Source organism: Akebia trifoliata, chromosome 9 (assembly GCF_017979445.1).
Source record: "Akebia trifoliata isolate Shusen 1 chromosome 9, ASM1797944v1, whole genome shotgun sequence".
Classification (NCBI taxonomy): Eukaryota; Viridiplantae; Streptophyta; class Magnoliopsida; order Ranunculales; family Lardizabalaceae; genus Akebia; species Akebia trifoliata.
This window is the reverse complement of record NC_141383.1, coordinates 25390186-25406550: the sequence shown is the minus strand read 5'-3', so window position 1 is coordinate 25406550 and position 16365 is coordinate 25390186. Positions and strand designations below refer to the sequence as shown.

General features: G+C 36.3%; 2 protein-coding genes and 1 pseudogene across 3 annotated transcripts; 1 reads left to right on the top strand and 2 right to left on the bottom strand.

Annotated features, from left to right (window-relative positions):
- Positions 1–228: 228 nt before the first annotated feature.
- Positions 229–4673, top strand: LOC147394993 (Haloacid dehalogenase-like hydrolase (HAD) superfamily protein). The gene is made up of 9 exons (XM_086454529.1): positions 229–383; positions 755–868; positions 1584–1666; positions 2928–3011; positions 3331–3406; positions 3518–3590; positions 3860–3933; positions 4079–4172; positions 4475–4673. Exons 1-9 carry the CDS (start codon positions 284–286, stop codon positions 4533–4535), a joined length of 759 nt encoding a protein of 252 aa, XP_086310655.1. The 5' UTR covers positions 229–283; the 3' UTR covers positions 4536–4673.
- Positions 4674–4836: 163 nt separating this feature from the next.
- On the bottom strand, positions 4837–8926 carry LOC147394992 (V-type proton ATPase subunit D pseudogene; annotated as a pseudogene). Its single transcript, XR_015181673.1, has 4 exons — positions 8770–8926; positions 7852–7905; positions 6290–7114; positions 4837–5101 (listed from the first exon to the last, which is right to left on the bottom strand). The product of XR_015181673.1 is annotated as a V-type proton ATPase subunit D pseudogene (transcript).
- A 1110-nt stretch (positions 8927–10036) lies between these two features.
- Positions 10037–15833, bottom strand: LOC147394991 (cullin-3A-like). Its single transcript, XM_086454104.1, has 3 exons — positions 15226–15833; positions 14945–15134; positions 10037–12309 (listed from the first exon to the last, which is right to left on the bottom strand). The coding sequence occupies exons 2-3, from the start codon at positions 15103–15105 to the stop codon at positions 10266–10268; spliced, it is 2205 nt and encodes a 734-aa protein (XP_086310230.1). The 5' UTR covers positions 15106–15134; positions 15226–15833; the 3' UTR covers positions 10037–10265.
- Positions 15834–16365: the final 532 nt, after the last annotated feature.

Below are 16365 nucleotides of genomic sequence, written 5' to 3'. Positions count from 1 at the left end.
AAGATCGATTTGAGTTGGTTCGATTCTAGATCCAATTGGTTCGGTTCTGGTTCTCATATAATGGAACAGACCTTGGTCAGTTTGGTTCTAATTTTACTCTAAACCGAACCAACCCGAACCAAGTTGCACCCTAATAGAAACAACGTGACCGGTTTGGGAGAGATTGACTCGATTCTCTATCGGTTGAAACCGGTCTGGTTCACAGTGTTATTTCTACAAACCGGTTGGTTCTTTAAACCTTTCTTCAACTAAATTAGCAACAGTTCCTCTGTTTTCCTTCGCCATGGAAGCTTGTTGGACAAAAGCTCTCTTCAGAGGCGTGAAACCTTTCAACTTAAAGCTTCGAACGTCTCCTCTGCACTATTCCATGGGGATTCCAACAGGTCAGATCCTTCCCCTACACCTCTTGAGCTCTGTAATTTTAATGTAAAGGTCTTCAATCGTTTTCTGTAATATTTTTCTGAAAATTTTCAAATTTTCCCAATTTACTCTTCTGGGTCCATTTCAATCATCTCGATTATGAGAGTAATTTAATTTTCCAACGAAATTGACATGATCCGGCGCATGTTAGCATAAAAGGCTAGTATCTAACCTGCGCCGGATGGCTAACTGGAAGCTGGACGGTTTGGGTCATTGAACACAGATAGGTTGTGTGCTTTTTGTGGTGTATATATATGGACCTGGGTTTCATTTTTCCGGCGCATTTTAGCAGAACCTAGTGGAGATAATCTAACATGCACCACTCTGTGTGTAGTGGGAAGCTTTGGGAGGAGAGCTTATGATGCTTTATTGTTGGATGCTGGAGGCACACTTCTGCAGTTGGCGAAGCCCGTTGAAGAGACGTACTCATCTATAGGGAAGAAATATGGTTAGTGTGAGGTGTTACAATCTTTTGCCATTTTCGATTATTTCCGATCATGTAGCACTGAATTGCTAGATTTTATAAAATTGGATTGCTTCGTATTTTCAATATCAAGTTATTGCAGAATTAATTGAAAATTTTGTTGCTTCTTGGTGTGGGTGTGGGTGGGAGAACAAGTTCTTTAGTCACTTTTGGTGCAAAATTGGATAATCCATGGAGAATGTAGAATATATTTCATAAAATGATATATATGTATGAAAAATCATGTAAATTCTGTAAAGGCTCTAGTTTAAAATCGTACATATAATGTATATATGTACATATCATATATGTATATTACATTTCTTGATTTATGTTTGTTTGTGTCCTCTATTTGTTCCTAATGTTAAGTTATTAGCATATTTAACTTCTTATAATTTGTAAATATTTTTGTCTAATTGATCAAGAAGGTGTTGATTCGGTTAGTTGGTAAGGTCTGTGGGGAAAAAAATTTGGTACCTATAGGACATCCATAGCTGGAAATGAAATTATGTTTAATTTTTGGCAATTTAATCTTTTGCATGGTGTAAATTTGCCCTATATCAAGTTAGATTAACTTTAATGTTTGTTTCGGGTGTTCTAAATTTTCATCCTGAATATTGTAAGGTGGATTGAAGGTATTATTTATTGTCTAAAACCATAGCCAAATCAGATTCTTTCTTTTTCACAAACTTGTTAACAGGGTTGAAATCAAATGTTGGTGAGATAAAACAAGGATTTAGGAGAGCTTTTGCAGCCCCATGGCCCGAGAAGCTTCGTTACCAGGTCTGTTGTCTAACGCTATTTTTTTTTTCCTTGTATTTATTGCCTGAACTAACTAACTCATCACCAAAGTATCATCCCGAACATTTGGGGTTGGCTGAATGAATTCTTGTTTCTCCATTTACCCATATCTGAACTAAGTAGTAAGTACGTGTGTGTCTGTAAAAATACATACACACATGTGTGCATTGATAGGTAAAAGAGAATTTATTCACAAGAAAATAAAGCCAACACGTTAAAAAAAAAAGCTCTCTCATTAAGGAGAAAAAATCACAAGAAGAGAGACAAATTAAACGATCCCATATAAACACAAAAGCATCAAACCAGCATCCCTAAAAGAACAAAAGTGTCACCTACACAAAAGAGCTTTTATCTTTATAAGGCTTCGACACTCTCCTTATTTTCAAAGATTCTTGAGCTCCTTTTGTTCCAAATAAACAAACATACTCCGAAAGAGAGGACCTACCATGATGCCTACCTTTCTTAGAAATGTCATGCTATTCCAGTCCTCCGAATGGTCAAAAACTGAATATAGCAAACTTTAATTCATCCCAAAAGATGTTTATTTGTCCAAAAAAAAAAAAAAACTCATCCCAAAAAATGGAAAGAAACTACCAGATACTCCAAGAAGGATGGCATTGAATGAGCAAGTGATCAACTTTCTGAAGCCTTGCACATAATACAGCGAGATATTTGGCATACAACGCCTCTACTCAAGAGGTGTTCCTAGCAAGAAGAACCTCACCGTCCAAATGAAAAATATCAATTTTAGATGGACATGAGAATTCAAAATCCATATGACTTGATATTGTGTCACGTATCTAGTTCACTAACCATTTATGAGGACTTTTAGATATATTCCTTTACACTACTGATTCTCTCTATCTTGGAAGTTCTGTTGACCTCATTCGATGCCATACCTGAACTATAGGCCAATCACTGAGATTATATTCTGTTTCTTCCTGAGTCATTAATTCTGCCCCATCAAGAAGAAATTACCTATCTTTTCATCTCTACAGCACATGAAGTCCTTCTCAAAGATAAAAATTAGAACACTGATTCAAGATCTTGAAACACATGACTAAATTTAGTCATCTGGTTATGCCATTCTAGCGTTTTTTTTTTCATAATCTTTTTTTGCTATTTAGGAAGAGAAGGAAAAAGAGTACATGTAGTTTTTGAGTGAAAAAATTCTGATTTTATCAACATATGAAGGCCATTGTACTCGAGTCCATTCTGTCCTAAATCTTTGTGCTGTTGACAGGGAGATGGCCGAGAGTTTTGGAGACTTGTTGTTTCTGAAGCCACTGGTTGTTCCAATAAGGACTACTTTGAGGAAGTATATGAGGTGAGTTTCTGTTTGTCAAGTCCAGTTAGGGCCTGGTTGAGGAGGTATCAGTTCTCATTAGAAATTTTTTTTCCCTTTTTATTGTACTTATTTTCTCATCTTGGATATTTTATTATTATTATTTTGTCTAAGCATTTCTTCTTTGTTGTGCTGTTCCCATTTTATGATGGTCACCATCCATAAAAAGTCGATACATTGGATCGATATATCCATCTGATTGAGTGGATTTTTTTCAGGAAGAATTTTTTTAATTGGACAAGCACAACCCATTAAAACTGGATTTTTGCAACTGAAATCTAGAAGTTTTTTTTTTCTTCAGTACTTCGCGAATGGTGATGCATGGAATCTTCCAAATGGAGCTTTTGAAACATTATGCCTTATGAAAGATGCTGGAGGTCATGTTCACCAAGTATTCTCCTTATTTTTCTGTGATTAGAAGCCCGATTTTGGATTGTTCTTCCCATTTTGGCTTTATTGCTAACTTAGTGTGGTATCCAGTACTACAGTCAAATTGGCCGTTGTCTCAAACTTTGATACCCGCCTAAGGAAGCTATTGAAGGACCTCAATATCTCAGATCTGTAAGCTTTACTTCCTTTGCTAAGCTTATTACAATAGTTATTTGCATTGCTAAAATTGATTTCCCCAACCAAATTGACCTAATGTCCTCATTGGGTTTGATTAGAGTGAAAAAGAAAGGAAATTGGGGTTTTACCCAGTTTGTTGATTTCTTTCAACATAAAAATCTGATTATAAAGCCTTTATACAGTCGTAATTCTAATATAGTTTTAAAGTAGAAAGGACATGAAAAACGGTGTAAAATGATTTTTTAATTTTTTATTCCGTTTAGGTTTGATGCCATTATCATATCTTCAGAGATTGGACATGAAAAGCCAGATGCAGAGATCTTCAAAGCCGCTTTAGGTACGAATAGACCCTTTTTTTCCGTATAAATAGGTCTCAGTATATGATGTTTATATACTAACTATCAAGTCCTCTGAAATTCCCATTTATAAACATACTTTATTCAGTTTATTGTCTGTGTTGTCTAAAATTGTCAATTTTGTAGACGGAGTTGGCGTGGAGGCAGGAAAAGCAGTACATGTTGGAGATGATCAAGAGGCAGATAAGATGGGGGCTAATGCCATTGGGATTGATTGCTGGTATATTATAGTGTCACACACACTTCTCTATGCACATATCTATGATTGGTAGCCAATGAAATTGTCTGTTAAACTACAAAATGGTTGAGAAAAGTAATTATGTGGCATTGTGTCAATATATAATAGGCCAAAAATGCTTAATTAGATGGACATTCACACCTACTTAGTAAAAATATTTTGTTTTGGTTCGACTGTAATCACATGTGAAATACTGGAGGAATAAGATTTGTTTAGCCGACCCTTAATTCTTGGGGTTTTGATGATTGTCCCTAACTAGTAAATCTTCTAATCTGACTGAGCAGGTTATGGGGATCTGATGTGAGGACATTTGCAGATATACAAGATCGCATTCTCAGATCATGAACATGGACGACTCCATCATCGGCTTTTCCTCCCATAACTGTCGAGTTTGAAAGAAATAATTGTGTTTTAAGTTGATTTGTTTTTAATTACGTTGATGTATGGAACTATCATTTTTATGAAGTTTTGTTTTACATGAAACTGTAGATCCACCGATACAAAGTTACACTCTTTATGACACTCTCGAGCGATTCATCTCTATCTTGGACAATTTTTAAAACCATGCCCTTAGTCAACGTTACACTTGTTACAACTAATTAGACAACCACTTGGTAGCTATATTTTCTGACTTACAAGTCCCGAGACATGAATCATGGGCAAACAACATGGGTTGCATAGTGAAAAGAGATCTAAACCAGCACAAAGAACTTGATTCAGCGAACCATGACCAAGCATTGATGTAGGAGTCCTTCTAATGAGATTACACACAGTAAGAAGAACATTGGATGATTGAAGACTGAGAAACTTTCAGTAAAAAATGTTCTAGCAACCATCAGCAAGTTATGATTCTTTCGGCAACTTCATTCTTTCGTAGTAGGAACAGCATGAACGTGATCTATACCATAATACTGCAAGTAAACAGGTAATGTAACTCAGTACTACCGAAAGGAATTTATTATCATCAAACAGATTCCTCAACATTTTATTTAGCATGTCAACAGGGTAGAGTTTCCAGTGTTGAATAGGCACAATGCTTTCCATTCATTTATCGATCATTTCCTTAACTTCAGGACTTGAACAGGACATGGGAACTGTGAAAGAACGATACAACAGAGATGACAAAAAAATCACACAAAAACACAAGGATTTATGTGGTTCGGTAGTGTGCCTACATCCACAGGCCAAATCAAGAACAATCATCATTTTCTCTTAAGTTTTACAGCCCTAGAAATCTCGAGATTTCTAAAACTGGGAGTTGTTAAAACATGTTTTTCTTCCCAAAACAGAAACCCCCTAAAAATAGAAAGAGTCCAAATCCTATGCACTCAGGGTGCAGGATTGAAACCCTCCTCTCACACATCAACACATGCCACGCAAGTCCCAATCCAAGGGATTGATGCCTAAAATACCCCCCTTTTTTAAATTTCCTTAGATTGTGGCTTACGTGGCATGTGTTGAGGTGTGAGAGGAGGGTTTCAATCCTTCATCTTGGGTGCATACGATCATAACTGAAATATAAAATCCTTAATAAAATATTACATGATTGTTCTTTTCATACTCCTAAAAAATTTAGGCCGGGGACGTAGCCTCCTGCACCCCTGCAACTCTAAGTAGTGCAACAGATTGTAAGACATCTCATATACAATAGGAACAACACTACACACATCTTACCAACTTAGCCAAGTTAACAGAAACAACACTCCACATGTCTTACCAACTTAGTTAAGTTGACCGGGACAGAAAAAAAAATTGATACTATGCAAATACTTAACATGCCTTTCCCCTAACCCAACCAAATTGACCCGTAGAAACTTAAGCAACTAATCAGCTGTAAGGTAACAGACGTGACTGCATCAATCAAAAATAAGGTATCAATAGAATCATAAATAGCATTAGTAGTCCCATAACATGTGCTCATTGACACTAGGTACATTAATGGGAGGAATAAATCTCCAAGCATGACACTTGTACAATAAAGTAGTCAAGAAAATTTTCCCATAACAGCCGAAGACATGATCACAAAAATGTTCCTTCATGAATGAACAATAAGCATAGAGAGCACTATATAAAATCTAGGTGAAAACACATGAACTTACCTCCATCTCAGAAAATTACATCTTCATCCTTCCTCATCCCCTCAGACAAGTCATGAGCCGCATTTATCGAAATCCCTTTCTGCAACGAAACTTTCTCCTCAAACTGCTCCTCTGCAAACTTTTTCGCTGCGGCAATCTGCTTCTCAATCTCCCTCTTTTTAAATCCTTGTATCTTCTTCAACCTGAAGAAATCCTCCCTTTCAAGCTCATCCAACTCCCCTTTAATATAACTAATTGTATTCTCCAACCTCGGCTTTACAACATTCTCCAAAGCATTAACCCTACGATTAGTACTCTTGATTGCCTCATCGAGAGTCAAGAACGAAGTCTGAAGTGATGTGAGCTTAACAAGGACTTCAATCACTTTCACATAAGCCTCACGACAGCGTTGCACTTGTTGGCCACCTTGGCCCAATCCAATGAGATTGTTCCTAGTATCATACTTGGTGACATAATCGAATTTAGGGAGCTTAACACCCGCAACATTCTCTAGGCGGGATCGAACTTTTATGGACGCAGTTTTAACGTTCTCGACGACAATGTACTTGATGTTCTCGCCAGCTATGTACTTGGCTTCAGTTAAGGCCAAAAAGGAGTTTTTCATGATCTCTCCCATGGATTCTTTCGTAGAGACGATCTTCTTGAGTATCTGACGAAACTGAATGGTTAATGCGTCACTCTTCTTCTTTAGGAGGGTGTGACCTCATGTGGCGCCCAACAGGTGAGCATTAATGATCCCAAGCATTGTAATCGTGGGAACTACATTCAAGCTCTCTGTTTGGCAGGACATCTTAGCAATCGATGTCTAGGATTTTTACAGAAGATCTGATAAGAGATGAGAAAGTTATCAAATTTTAGACTATATACCTTTATTCTGAAAATTTTCTCTGAATCAACACAACTCAGCTACAAATTTCACAAACTTTTCAAAAGCATATATACCTTAAAAGGCTTACAATCTACAATTAAACAAGATGTCTACGATTTTTGCAGAAAATCTGATTATAGAGAAATTGATCAAATCACTGACCATGTATGCACCTAGATTCTGAAAATACTCTTGGAATCAACACAATTAGAATTTCACATACTTTTCAAAGACATATATACCTTATAATGCTAAAAATCTACGGTTTAACGAAATGTTGAGGATTTTTGCAGAAGATTTGAATAGAAATGAGAACTCTATCAAATAGCTGATTATAGACCTAAATTCTGGAATAAAAATTCAGAACCAACACAACTCTACTAGAAATTGGACAAACTTTTCGAAGATATAAACGTGCTAAAAATCTAAGGTTTGACGAGAAATCTAGGATTCTTGCAGAAATTTGATTAAAGATGAGAACTTTATCTAATCGCTGATTATATACCTAAATTCCGGAAAATTTTGTCCGAATCAACACAACTCTACTTGAATTTTAACAAACTTTTTGAAGATAAATATGCCTTTCATTGCTAAAATCTACAGTTTAAATGTTTTTTGCAAAAGATATGATGAGAGATGAGAACTTTGTTAAATTTTTTATTATACATATTGTAGATTCAAAAACTTGCACTACCTTGAGATTTGTGACAATACATCACGATCTCCTCTCCTCATGCTTTGGGTGTGCCTGCAACAACACCTCTCCGAGGCCCAAGTTAGAATCTTAATACAAAAATAGTGTAAAATTTAGAGGAGAACTTATACCTTTTTGTATCTCTATCCATCTATTTATAGAGATAAACCCCTAGGATCCCTTTAGATCTTGTTACTGATTTTAGAACATATCTAGTAAATATCCCATCCTCATACATTCTTTCTTCCTTAAGACTATCCCTCACTAAGATGTTAATCACTTTTGGTCTAATCCCTGATTTTGAGCTGATTGAACAACTCTACCATGCGTCATTGACCCAATATTTCCTTGACTAACCGAGACCTGAATCCATGATTGGTTTGTGACCGAGCTACCAAGCTTACCCTTGGACGAGTTGGCTCAAATCTCCGTGTCTAATTCGAATCCCTAGATGCTACGTGTCACCCCTTGGTACCCAACGAAAAACATCCTCCACACATACAAATTCAAAAAAAAAAAAAAAAATCTCTGAATCAGCAGTACTCCACTAGAAATTTAAAAAATTTCGAAGATAAATACCTTAGAATGCTAAAAATCTACAGTTTAACAAGATTAAGATTTTTGCAGAAATTTGGTTAGAGATGAGAATTTTATCAAATAGTTGATTATATACTAAATTCTGAATAATAAAAAAACATTTCCGAATCAACAGAACTCTAATACAAATTTCACAAACTTGTCGAAGTTAAATATACCTTAGATTGCTAAAAAAAACTACAGTTTGAAGGATCTTGCAGAAGATATAATGAGAGATGAGAACTTTATCAAATCGCTGATTATAAATCGAAATTCCGAAAAAATTTCTCTGAATCAACACAACTCTGCTATAAATTTCACAAAACATTAGAGAAAACTTACAGATTATCGAAGCATCGATATTCTTCGCGAAGTTATCTAGAAAGATTTGGACTCAAAATAGTGAGAAAAAGAAATCGATAAGTAGTTCGCTAAGCTATCAAAAGTTAACACGACTGTCTCGTATATATGAAAGGTGGCTAACGTGCGCCAGATTATACTTCCATCGAGACAACCATGCAAGAATATCAGTCATGTCCATTTCTCGTGCTTTTGTACGTCAAAATCCACTACTTTACCTGGTTCGAATACGGGTTGTGAAATAATTCGTTTTATTGGTTCGCTAGAACTTCTAGCACTCTAGCAGTGGAAACGGGTCAGGTGTGGGTCGGATGAAGTATATACTGTATTCATATCCGACTTAATATTCAGATATCCATACCCGAATTTATTTAGAATATCTGTATCCAACTATTCATCCAATTTTTTAAAGGACATTCATATCCACCTTATGTCTAAGTTGCATATCGCACATCTTGACATGAAAGTGGATAGGAATCATAAATGCTTTTTTAGTTGTATCTCGAGAAAAGCTTCTATGATTCCTATACACTTTCAGGTCAGGAAGTGCGATGTGAGGTCCAATAAATGGATATTTAGATTGTTTATAACATATGTTCATATCCAATCCTAAATTTTTTTTGGGATAAAATAATTATGGATAATTCTATTTGAATTCTTAATCGGATAAAAATGTACTCATAACCCATACCCAAATGTTTTTGGCCGGATGAGTTGGATAAATGATATTATCCGACCCATTGCCAACCTTAGCTAGAAGTACATACAAACTTGTTTTTCAATCAATCGTAAATTGCTTTGTATGGGTTTGTTGTATTCTACAAACCAGACGGCAATGGGGCAGGTTTGGGCCGGATTTAGCTAAATCTGTCCCTGACCCAGATTATATTTATTTGTCGCGGACTTGGGTCTGTTTTTTATGATCCATCCATACCCGAATAGTTCTTCTAAGCCCCCACACCCCTTTTTAATGTTATAAGTAAAAAAAATCACGTATATCAAAACCGTTTCCACCTTGAAATCGTTTAAAATAGTGAAAAACCGACCCTATAGGAGTGGGACACCAGCGGGACAGGGAAAAACTACCATCCCTATTCATTTTGTACCGGTTCACGATTCTCTTTAGAAGAAACCAATCAAATCTAATAACAAAAGGTCATACTGTAGTGATACGTTTGTGTATTCTGTTGATGGACTGTTGCGGCCTAAATTATACTCCTCCAAGTCCAACTTATCTATCAAAAACAAAGACAGAAAATGAGTAATGTTCTTTTATTAAATTCTAGAGCTTTGTTTGATTGTCTTGCCAAGGATTGAAATCTGGCATTTGAAGCAGAACAAATAAACTGACAAACAGAAAGCAACATTATTCAATCAAGCCCATCATCTCTTGGGCTAATTCAAGGACACTTTCCCCCTTACCTAATGGATGATAGAAATCCACTTGGTAAGACAAAGTCGGTTTTTTTTTTTCTTTCTCAGACAAGATATCGGTACAATTTCCTATCGTCTTTGTCCCTCTCCAAGAACTCGCGCTCGATTAGGGATTCGATACGTTTCTTTATTATAACGGGGTTTGGCAGGAACCGTGACTGCAACAGTGTTGTGACCTCTGACACAACATTGTTGTGATCCAAGACCCGCCTCGACTTCATAATCCTCATAATTGCAGCCTCGATCGCTGGCTTCCTGTCCTCCACCACTCTCTGACGAGTCTCCTGCTTCTCTAGCTCTGACTCTTTTTGCGCAGCCACGGTGCCTATCTTCACCTTGTAAAACTTGCTTGTAAAATTGTCGTTGAAGAAAAAGGTGTCGTCCGCCCCAATGTCCCTGCCTATGGGCTCCTTCCGAAGGACATTCTTACCCTTCACAAGGGACAAGGACTGCAGACACCTCTTCAAATCCGAGGACGGTATTTCCGTTGCCTGCTCTATCTCCTTATAACTCAGCCAATCAGCATTGTTGAACAACATGAGGACACACATCTGATATGTTGATACATTCAGCTCGTGCTTCCGGCTATTCTCAAACGTTGCTTTAAGATCAGCCGTGCCCATGTTTGTTTGCCAAGACAATCTCCGCCCGGTGTGAGTCCCAAGATAATATGTCCGGAACTTCTCGCAGATCCCGAGGATCTCAGCAGGCAGGTTGCAAGTTGTGATTGACTGAGTTGGCCAATACCCCATTGTAAGGACTTGGACATCCAAGATGGGGCTGTTGTCCCCCATCTCGTCACCATGGCTCGCATGGAACCCCAGCATTGTATCCAGAGAGGTCTTCATGTCCGTGAACATTCCTTCCAATTTGCAAGTAAACTGATTCCCACATTCCGTCTTGAGCTTAACTATCAGACTTCTCTCGGCCTCGTCAGAGACATTTTTGCCATACAAAAGCCGCTTTGCTAAGTGTTGTTTGTGGTACTTTTCAAACATGTCCTTCTCTTGCAGGAAGCGGAACAAGATCATCACCTTGTCCAGGATGATCTCCACATCATCCTCACTGAACCCTTTCAGGTCATTACGGAGCTTGTAATCCACAAACAATGAAATAAATTCAGGAGACCGAGGATTCAAATTAATGAAATATACGAAAGAGGAATTTAAAGCATTTTGGAATGTCTTGTCGTTGTTAAAGGATAAGTCAATGATCTTATTGTATTTATCCTTTTCATCCAAGAGCTGTTGGACAAAGTCTACGGGATCCCTTGACCTCTCTGGATCGGTGACTAATTCTTTCCCAGTTTCCTGAATGTAAGAAGTCATCGCATCTCTTATTATTGTGGGCCCATCAGGGACCCGACAAAATAAACTGTACATCCTTTCCAAGTCCTCATGTTTTTCTTCCACAAGCATGTTCCCTAAGCCTGATTTCTCCATGTAGACCAATCGTTGAGTGTGGTTCGCAATCATTTCCTTCTCCACCACCTTAGTTATCTTGTCTTTGGTCCTGGTGTCCAAGTAGTGAGAGACCCTCTCCATCTCTTCACTTAGACGTTTCTCGGCTTTCTTCAAGTAATTCCCACAGTCACAGCACTCGATGAGCTGTCGAGACTCTACACTGTAGAAATTGGCTGAGGCCTCAAGAAAAGGCCTTTCGAAGTATTCTTCATAGACAGCAGAACCCAAATCCATAAACATCTTTATTATATTCCTCATCAGCCCTCGGTTAATAACTTCCCCAGTACGTTCTTTGTTAACAAGTTCGAGGAGCGTATTCAGGAGCCTTGGCTTGATTTTGCTGGAAAAGATGATGTTTTCCCTCCAAAGATTCAGCCCGAGCTCATAAACATGGAGTTTGCGGGTAGGGGGAATGTAAGTCCTGTCCATGTACATCAATATGTCCCGGATCGTTTGCACTGCCTTGATATGTTCGGTCCATTTCCTGTTCAGCTCTTCTAGAAACAAACCTCCCTGAGTAGCTTCTATCGATTGTGACATTAAATTTACATGCTTTGTCAAACTTGTCACGAGTCCTGAATACAGCTTTTCTCCGTATCTGTATAGCACCATATTGTAACCACTCCTGAATCCACACCAAAAAATTAAACATCCTAAGCATTTTCTCCAATGCAAAAACAACAGTGCAATTTGCCAGATAAGTAGACTCACCACAGGAAAGATTAACCAACCATTCATAACACAGCAAAGTATGCAGCATGAATAAATTCCACTAAGTATGAATTTAATATTTAGATCCTCTATAACTATGTCATAAATTTGCAAAAACATGCCAAAGACGAACCATAAATTCTGCAAGACATGCAACTATTTATTAACGTTAACTAGTAGACTACAAGAATCATGAAAAGTAATTACAGTCTTAGGCAAAAAGAATCACATCTAAGCACTAAAAGCAGCTTGTTGTTAGAATGATAATTTTGGGCATTTGTTATTTTGGTGCAAGATCTTTAAGGAGTTCAAAGGAGTGTTGTTCGAGGACATTTAGTTCGCTAGGAGTTTGTTTGTAATCTGTCAGAAGCCTAACTTGGTGTTTTGTGTTCTTTATCCTTGCTTCTTTTCTTTTCTTTTCCTGCTATTAATAAAAAAAATGGCATTTTTGGAAAAAAAATGTAAAAGAATCATAAATATTAATAGAAAGAACAAAGAGCACTAAAAATCAGATCTTTTCTTCATGCTCCTACTGGGCTGCAATTGCGGAATATCCTTTTTTCCAATCATTCCCTAATAACTTCACTACCTCCTCAATCAACTACTTTGCACCATTGAAAGTCTCCACTGGAGCTAACCCACATGTCAAATCTGAAGTTCCACCCAGTGATATTGATTCCTCCTCGAACCCAATAATTATATTCCCACCCAAATCCTAGCCTTTGCAGAGAGCCCTAACATCCAGGACCCTAATGTTCAACTGGTTTTTGAAAGAACTTCAATATTCAATCTAAAGGTTACTTCGATGCCCAGCCTCTATCACTTAACCCACTGATACTAATGTTACCTCTAAAGGTTGGGCAAAAGTTAAACTTTGACAGAAGCAACAAAGAGGTCTCACACTTGGCTCCTAGTGGTGGCAAGAGAGAAGCTGGGCATAGAGGTAACATTATTACCAGTGGGGTAAGTGATGTTAAACCAACTTATGCTAGTACTTTCTAATCCTCTCCATCTTTGGAAGAAGAAATATTAGCATTTTGGAATGGAGACCTTCTATTATCACTGTATCCCCCAAGTCATATTTGCACTTTAGGAAATTCAATATCAGAACGAAAGCAATGAAGAAGAATTCCTATCCCAAATGGAGATACATTTTCCTCTTTCTGGAAATAAACTTTTTGTTATAAAGTTTTATTGTTTATCGTGTTTCACATATCCACAAAAAAAAAAAAAAAAATCCCAATGCAAATATTTTAGCCAAAGTTTGTAGAGAGTGTTTTCCTTAGTGTTAGAGATCAGTTCCCTATCTCGTAGTTGTTCTCCCTTAAAAAAGCTTTTATTGTACTAATAAAAAAGGCACTTATTGTATTTCTCTTTCTTAATAAGTTTTCACCTTTTCAAATAAAACGTAAATAATAATATTGAAAGTATCAAAATTCATTCAATACCCAATACTGGTAAAACTACCCCATCATGTTGATACAAGGACAGAGAGGATAAATACACACGATTATCCATATCTTAATTAGTTGTGTACATTAGTAATTTATTCATACCTATTTAAAAAATAAGACATATAATAACGTGTGAATGGAATACTTGATAGTTTCTTCAGTTAAGCAAGTGTTTTATATATTAAGGAGTATATATATAATGTAACATTATATTCTTATTTTCATACATAGTACTATTGTTTTCACTATCAAACAGTCAAATGCTTGTGCATAACTGTATCATAACGTTGTTGATCTTCATTTCCACATTTCGTATGGTTGTTTATTGTATTTCCTCAATATTTGTCATCTCTATAACATTTTCATGAATTGTTTCCATTTTCAGGATGATCGAAATAGCTACTGATTTCAAAATTTAAAACATTGGCCCTTCTATAAAGAGGAGTAAACACCATAACGGTGGCACTCTTGGGCACTACAATTAGCGTCCCCGGCCCCATACCATGATAGTACATACCATGGTAGTACATAGAAGAAGCTAGACAGCCCTCATATTACAATTGGTTAAGCTAGTGTCTGTGTAAGGGTCACAAAAAATGAAAGCGATCTAAAAAAGTGAAAACGTGTATGTTGACACCCATTAAACGCGATAATGGCCCCTTAAATCTAGTTGTCTGACCCTCTTTAACTGCAGCCTTTGAGTTGTAACCTGACCCTTTCGGCCTTCTCTTAACTCTTAAGAGCCTAAGGGGGGGTCCATTCTTAAGTGCCTAGTATTAATATGGGAGGATATAACCGTGATAATCATTAAAGAAAACAACGTTTGATGCATTTTAGGAGGCACAACCCCCTCAAATAGTTCATAAATTCTCTCTATTTCTCTTCTTTAAAAAAAAAAAAAAATTTAATTAACATGTTACCAATGGATCATATAGTTCTCTTCATCAACATTCATATATTCGAGTAAATCCGGAAACAAATCAAATAGTAATCTAATAAATACAACAGAAGTCCTAATCCAAGTATGTAATATCAATCCAAACCAATACTAAGAACAATATCAATGAATTTAAAGCTATAAGCAATAAAACATACCTATAAAGTTCTTCAAAACTAAGATTGCTAGCGTTTCGATAATAAATCTTATCGATTGCTTCCTCCAATTGCTTCCATGTTTTTTCTGAAAATTTGGGATCGTCTATAATCTTGTGCCTAAAGGCCTCTATCCGAATTTTCTTTTTTTCCGGGGCACTCATTTTCTTCACTTACAATAATTTCTCAATCCCTGGAGAAATCGAATTTTATCAACCAATCAGTCAGGTAAACCAGCAACAAATCTTTCTTTAAAAAAAAAAAAAAAAAACACTAAGAATCACCTTCAATCAAAATTTGAATCCAAGAAACACTTTCTGCTTCAAATCAAACCGACAAAATCAGCTTAAATAGTAGAATCGAAAGCTAAAACAGGATCATATGACATGCAAACCAAACGATTGAGACTACTCCACCAAAACTTGGAAATATGAATTTTTCCAGAGAAACAACAGCTTTACTTCCCAAATCAAACGATCAAAACCTTCAAGATCGTAAATATCACAATCAAAACCGAATTAAAGCTCTAGAACACCATAGTCTGAGATTTCTTAAAAATCTTTAAACCATTGAAATTGATAAAGAAACAGCTTTGTTTCCTCGATTCAAAGAAAGAAAAACAACTTCATCCTCGTTTTGATCGTCAAAGAAACACAGTTTGTGAGGTCTGAATAACGAGATTCTTTGGGTTTTATAGAGGTTTTTGGCGAGATAGAGATAAGAAACGATCCAAAACCCTAGAAATAGAGATTGAAGAACCGCGTAGAATGTTAATGTTCTAAGATTCTGAAGAAAGCACATTTCTTCGTTTCTTTTTAAGCTTTTAATTGATAGAAGAAATTGACAGATTTCTTCCCGTTTGGGATTTCTTCATAAAACATGAACGATGGACCATAGTCCATATTTTTCTCATCATTGGCGCCGACATACGACCTTTGTCTGGTCAAGATGTTGACTTGTTATGTTAGTTGTGGACTTGGATTGGACTAATAGATTACGATGTACTGTATTAGCGTGTATTATGATACATTATATCTTCAATTAAATATCTTTCCTTATTAGAATTTTATTAATTTTATTTTAGACAGAATCGAATTAAATAACGAGGAACCCTAATAAAATTTATATAAAAACATACTTAAAATATACATGTACATAGATATCTTATTAGGTGATTGAATCGTCCAATAATATTATAATTAATGCTACAATTTACGTAAATTCATGAGTTAATTCAACATCCTGGATTTTTCAATTTCAAATTAATTTTTTATGAGATCGGAAAAATTAAGGAAGATTGATTTTACGATTGAATTGTCTAACACATCGAAGTTAATTAATAGGAAGTTAATAAGCAATATTAATCTCACAACCTTCAATCATCGTTCACAAAACAATCATTGATTGATTTTTATTTTATTTTA

Bases quoted from the DNA above. Each gene is read 5' to 3' on its own strand.
- LOC147394991 (XM_086454104.1), bottom strand. From the start codon at position 15,105: ATGAGTGCCCCGGAAAAAAAGAAAATTCGGATAGAGGCCTTTAGGCAC. The intron at 12,310-14,944 runs GTATGTTTTATT...GTGTGGATTCAG, and splicing joins AGTTTTGAAGAACTTTATAG to GAGTGGTTACAATATGGTGC.
- LOC147394993 (XM_086454529.1), top strand. From the start codon at position 284: ATGGAAGCTTGTTGGACAAAAGCTCTCTTCAGAGGCGTGAAACCTTTC. The intron at 869-1,583 runs GTTAGTGTGAGG...ACTTGTTAACAG, and splicing joins ATCTATAGGGAAGAAATATG to GGTTGAAATCAAATGTTGGT. The intron at 3,012-3,330 runs GTGAGTTTCTGT...TTTTTTCTTCAG, and splicing joins ACTTTGAGGAAGTATATGAG to TACTTCGCGAATGGTGATGC.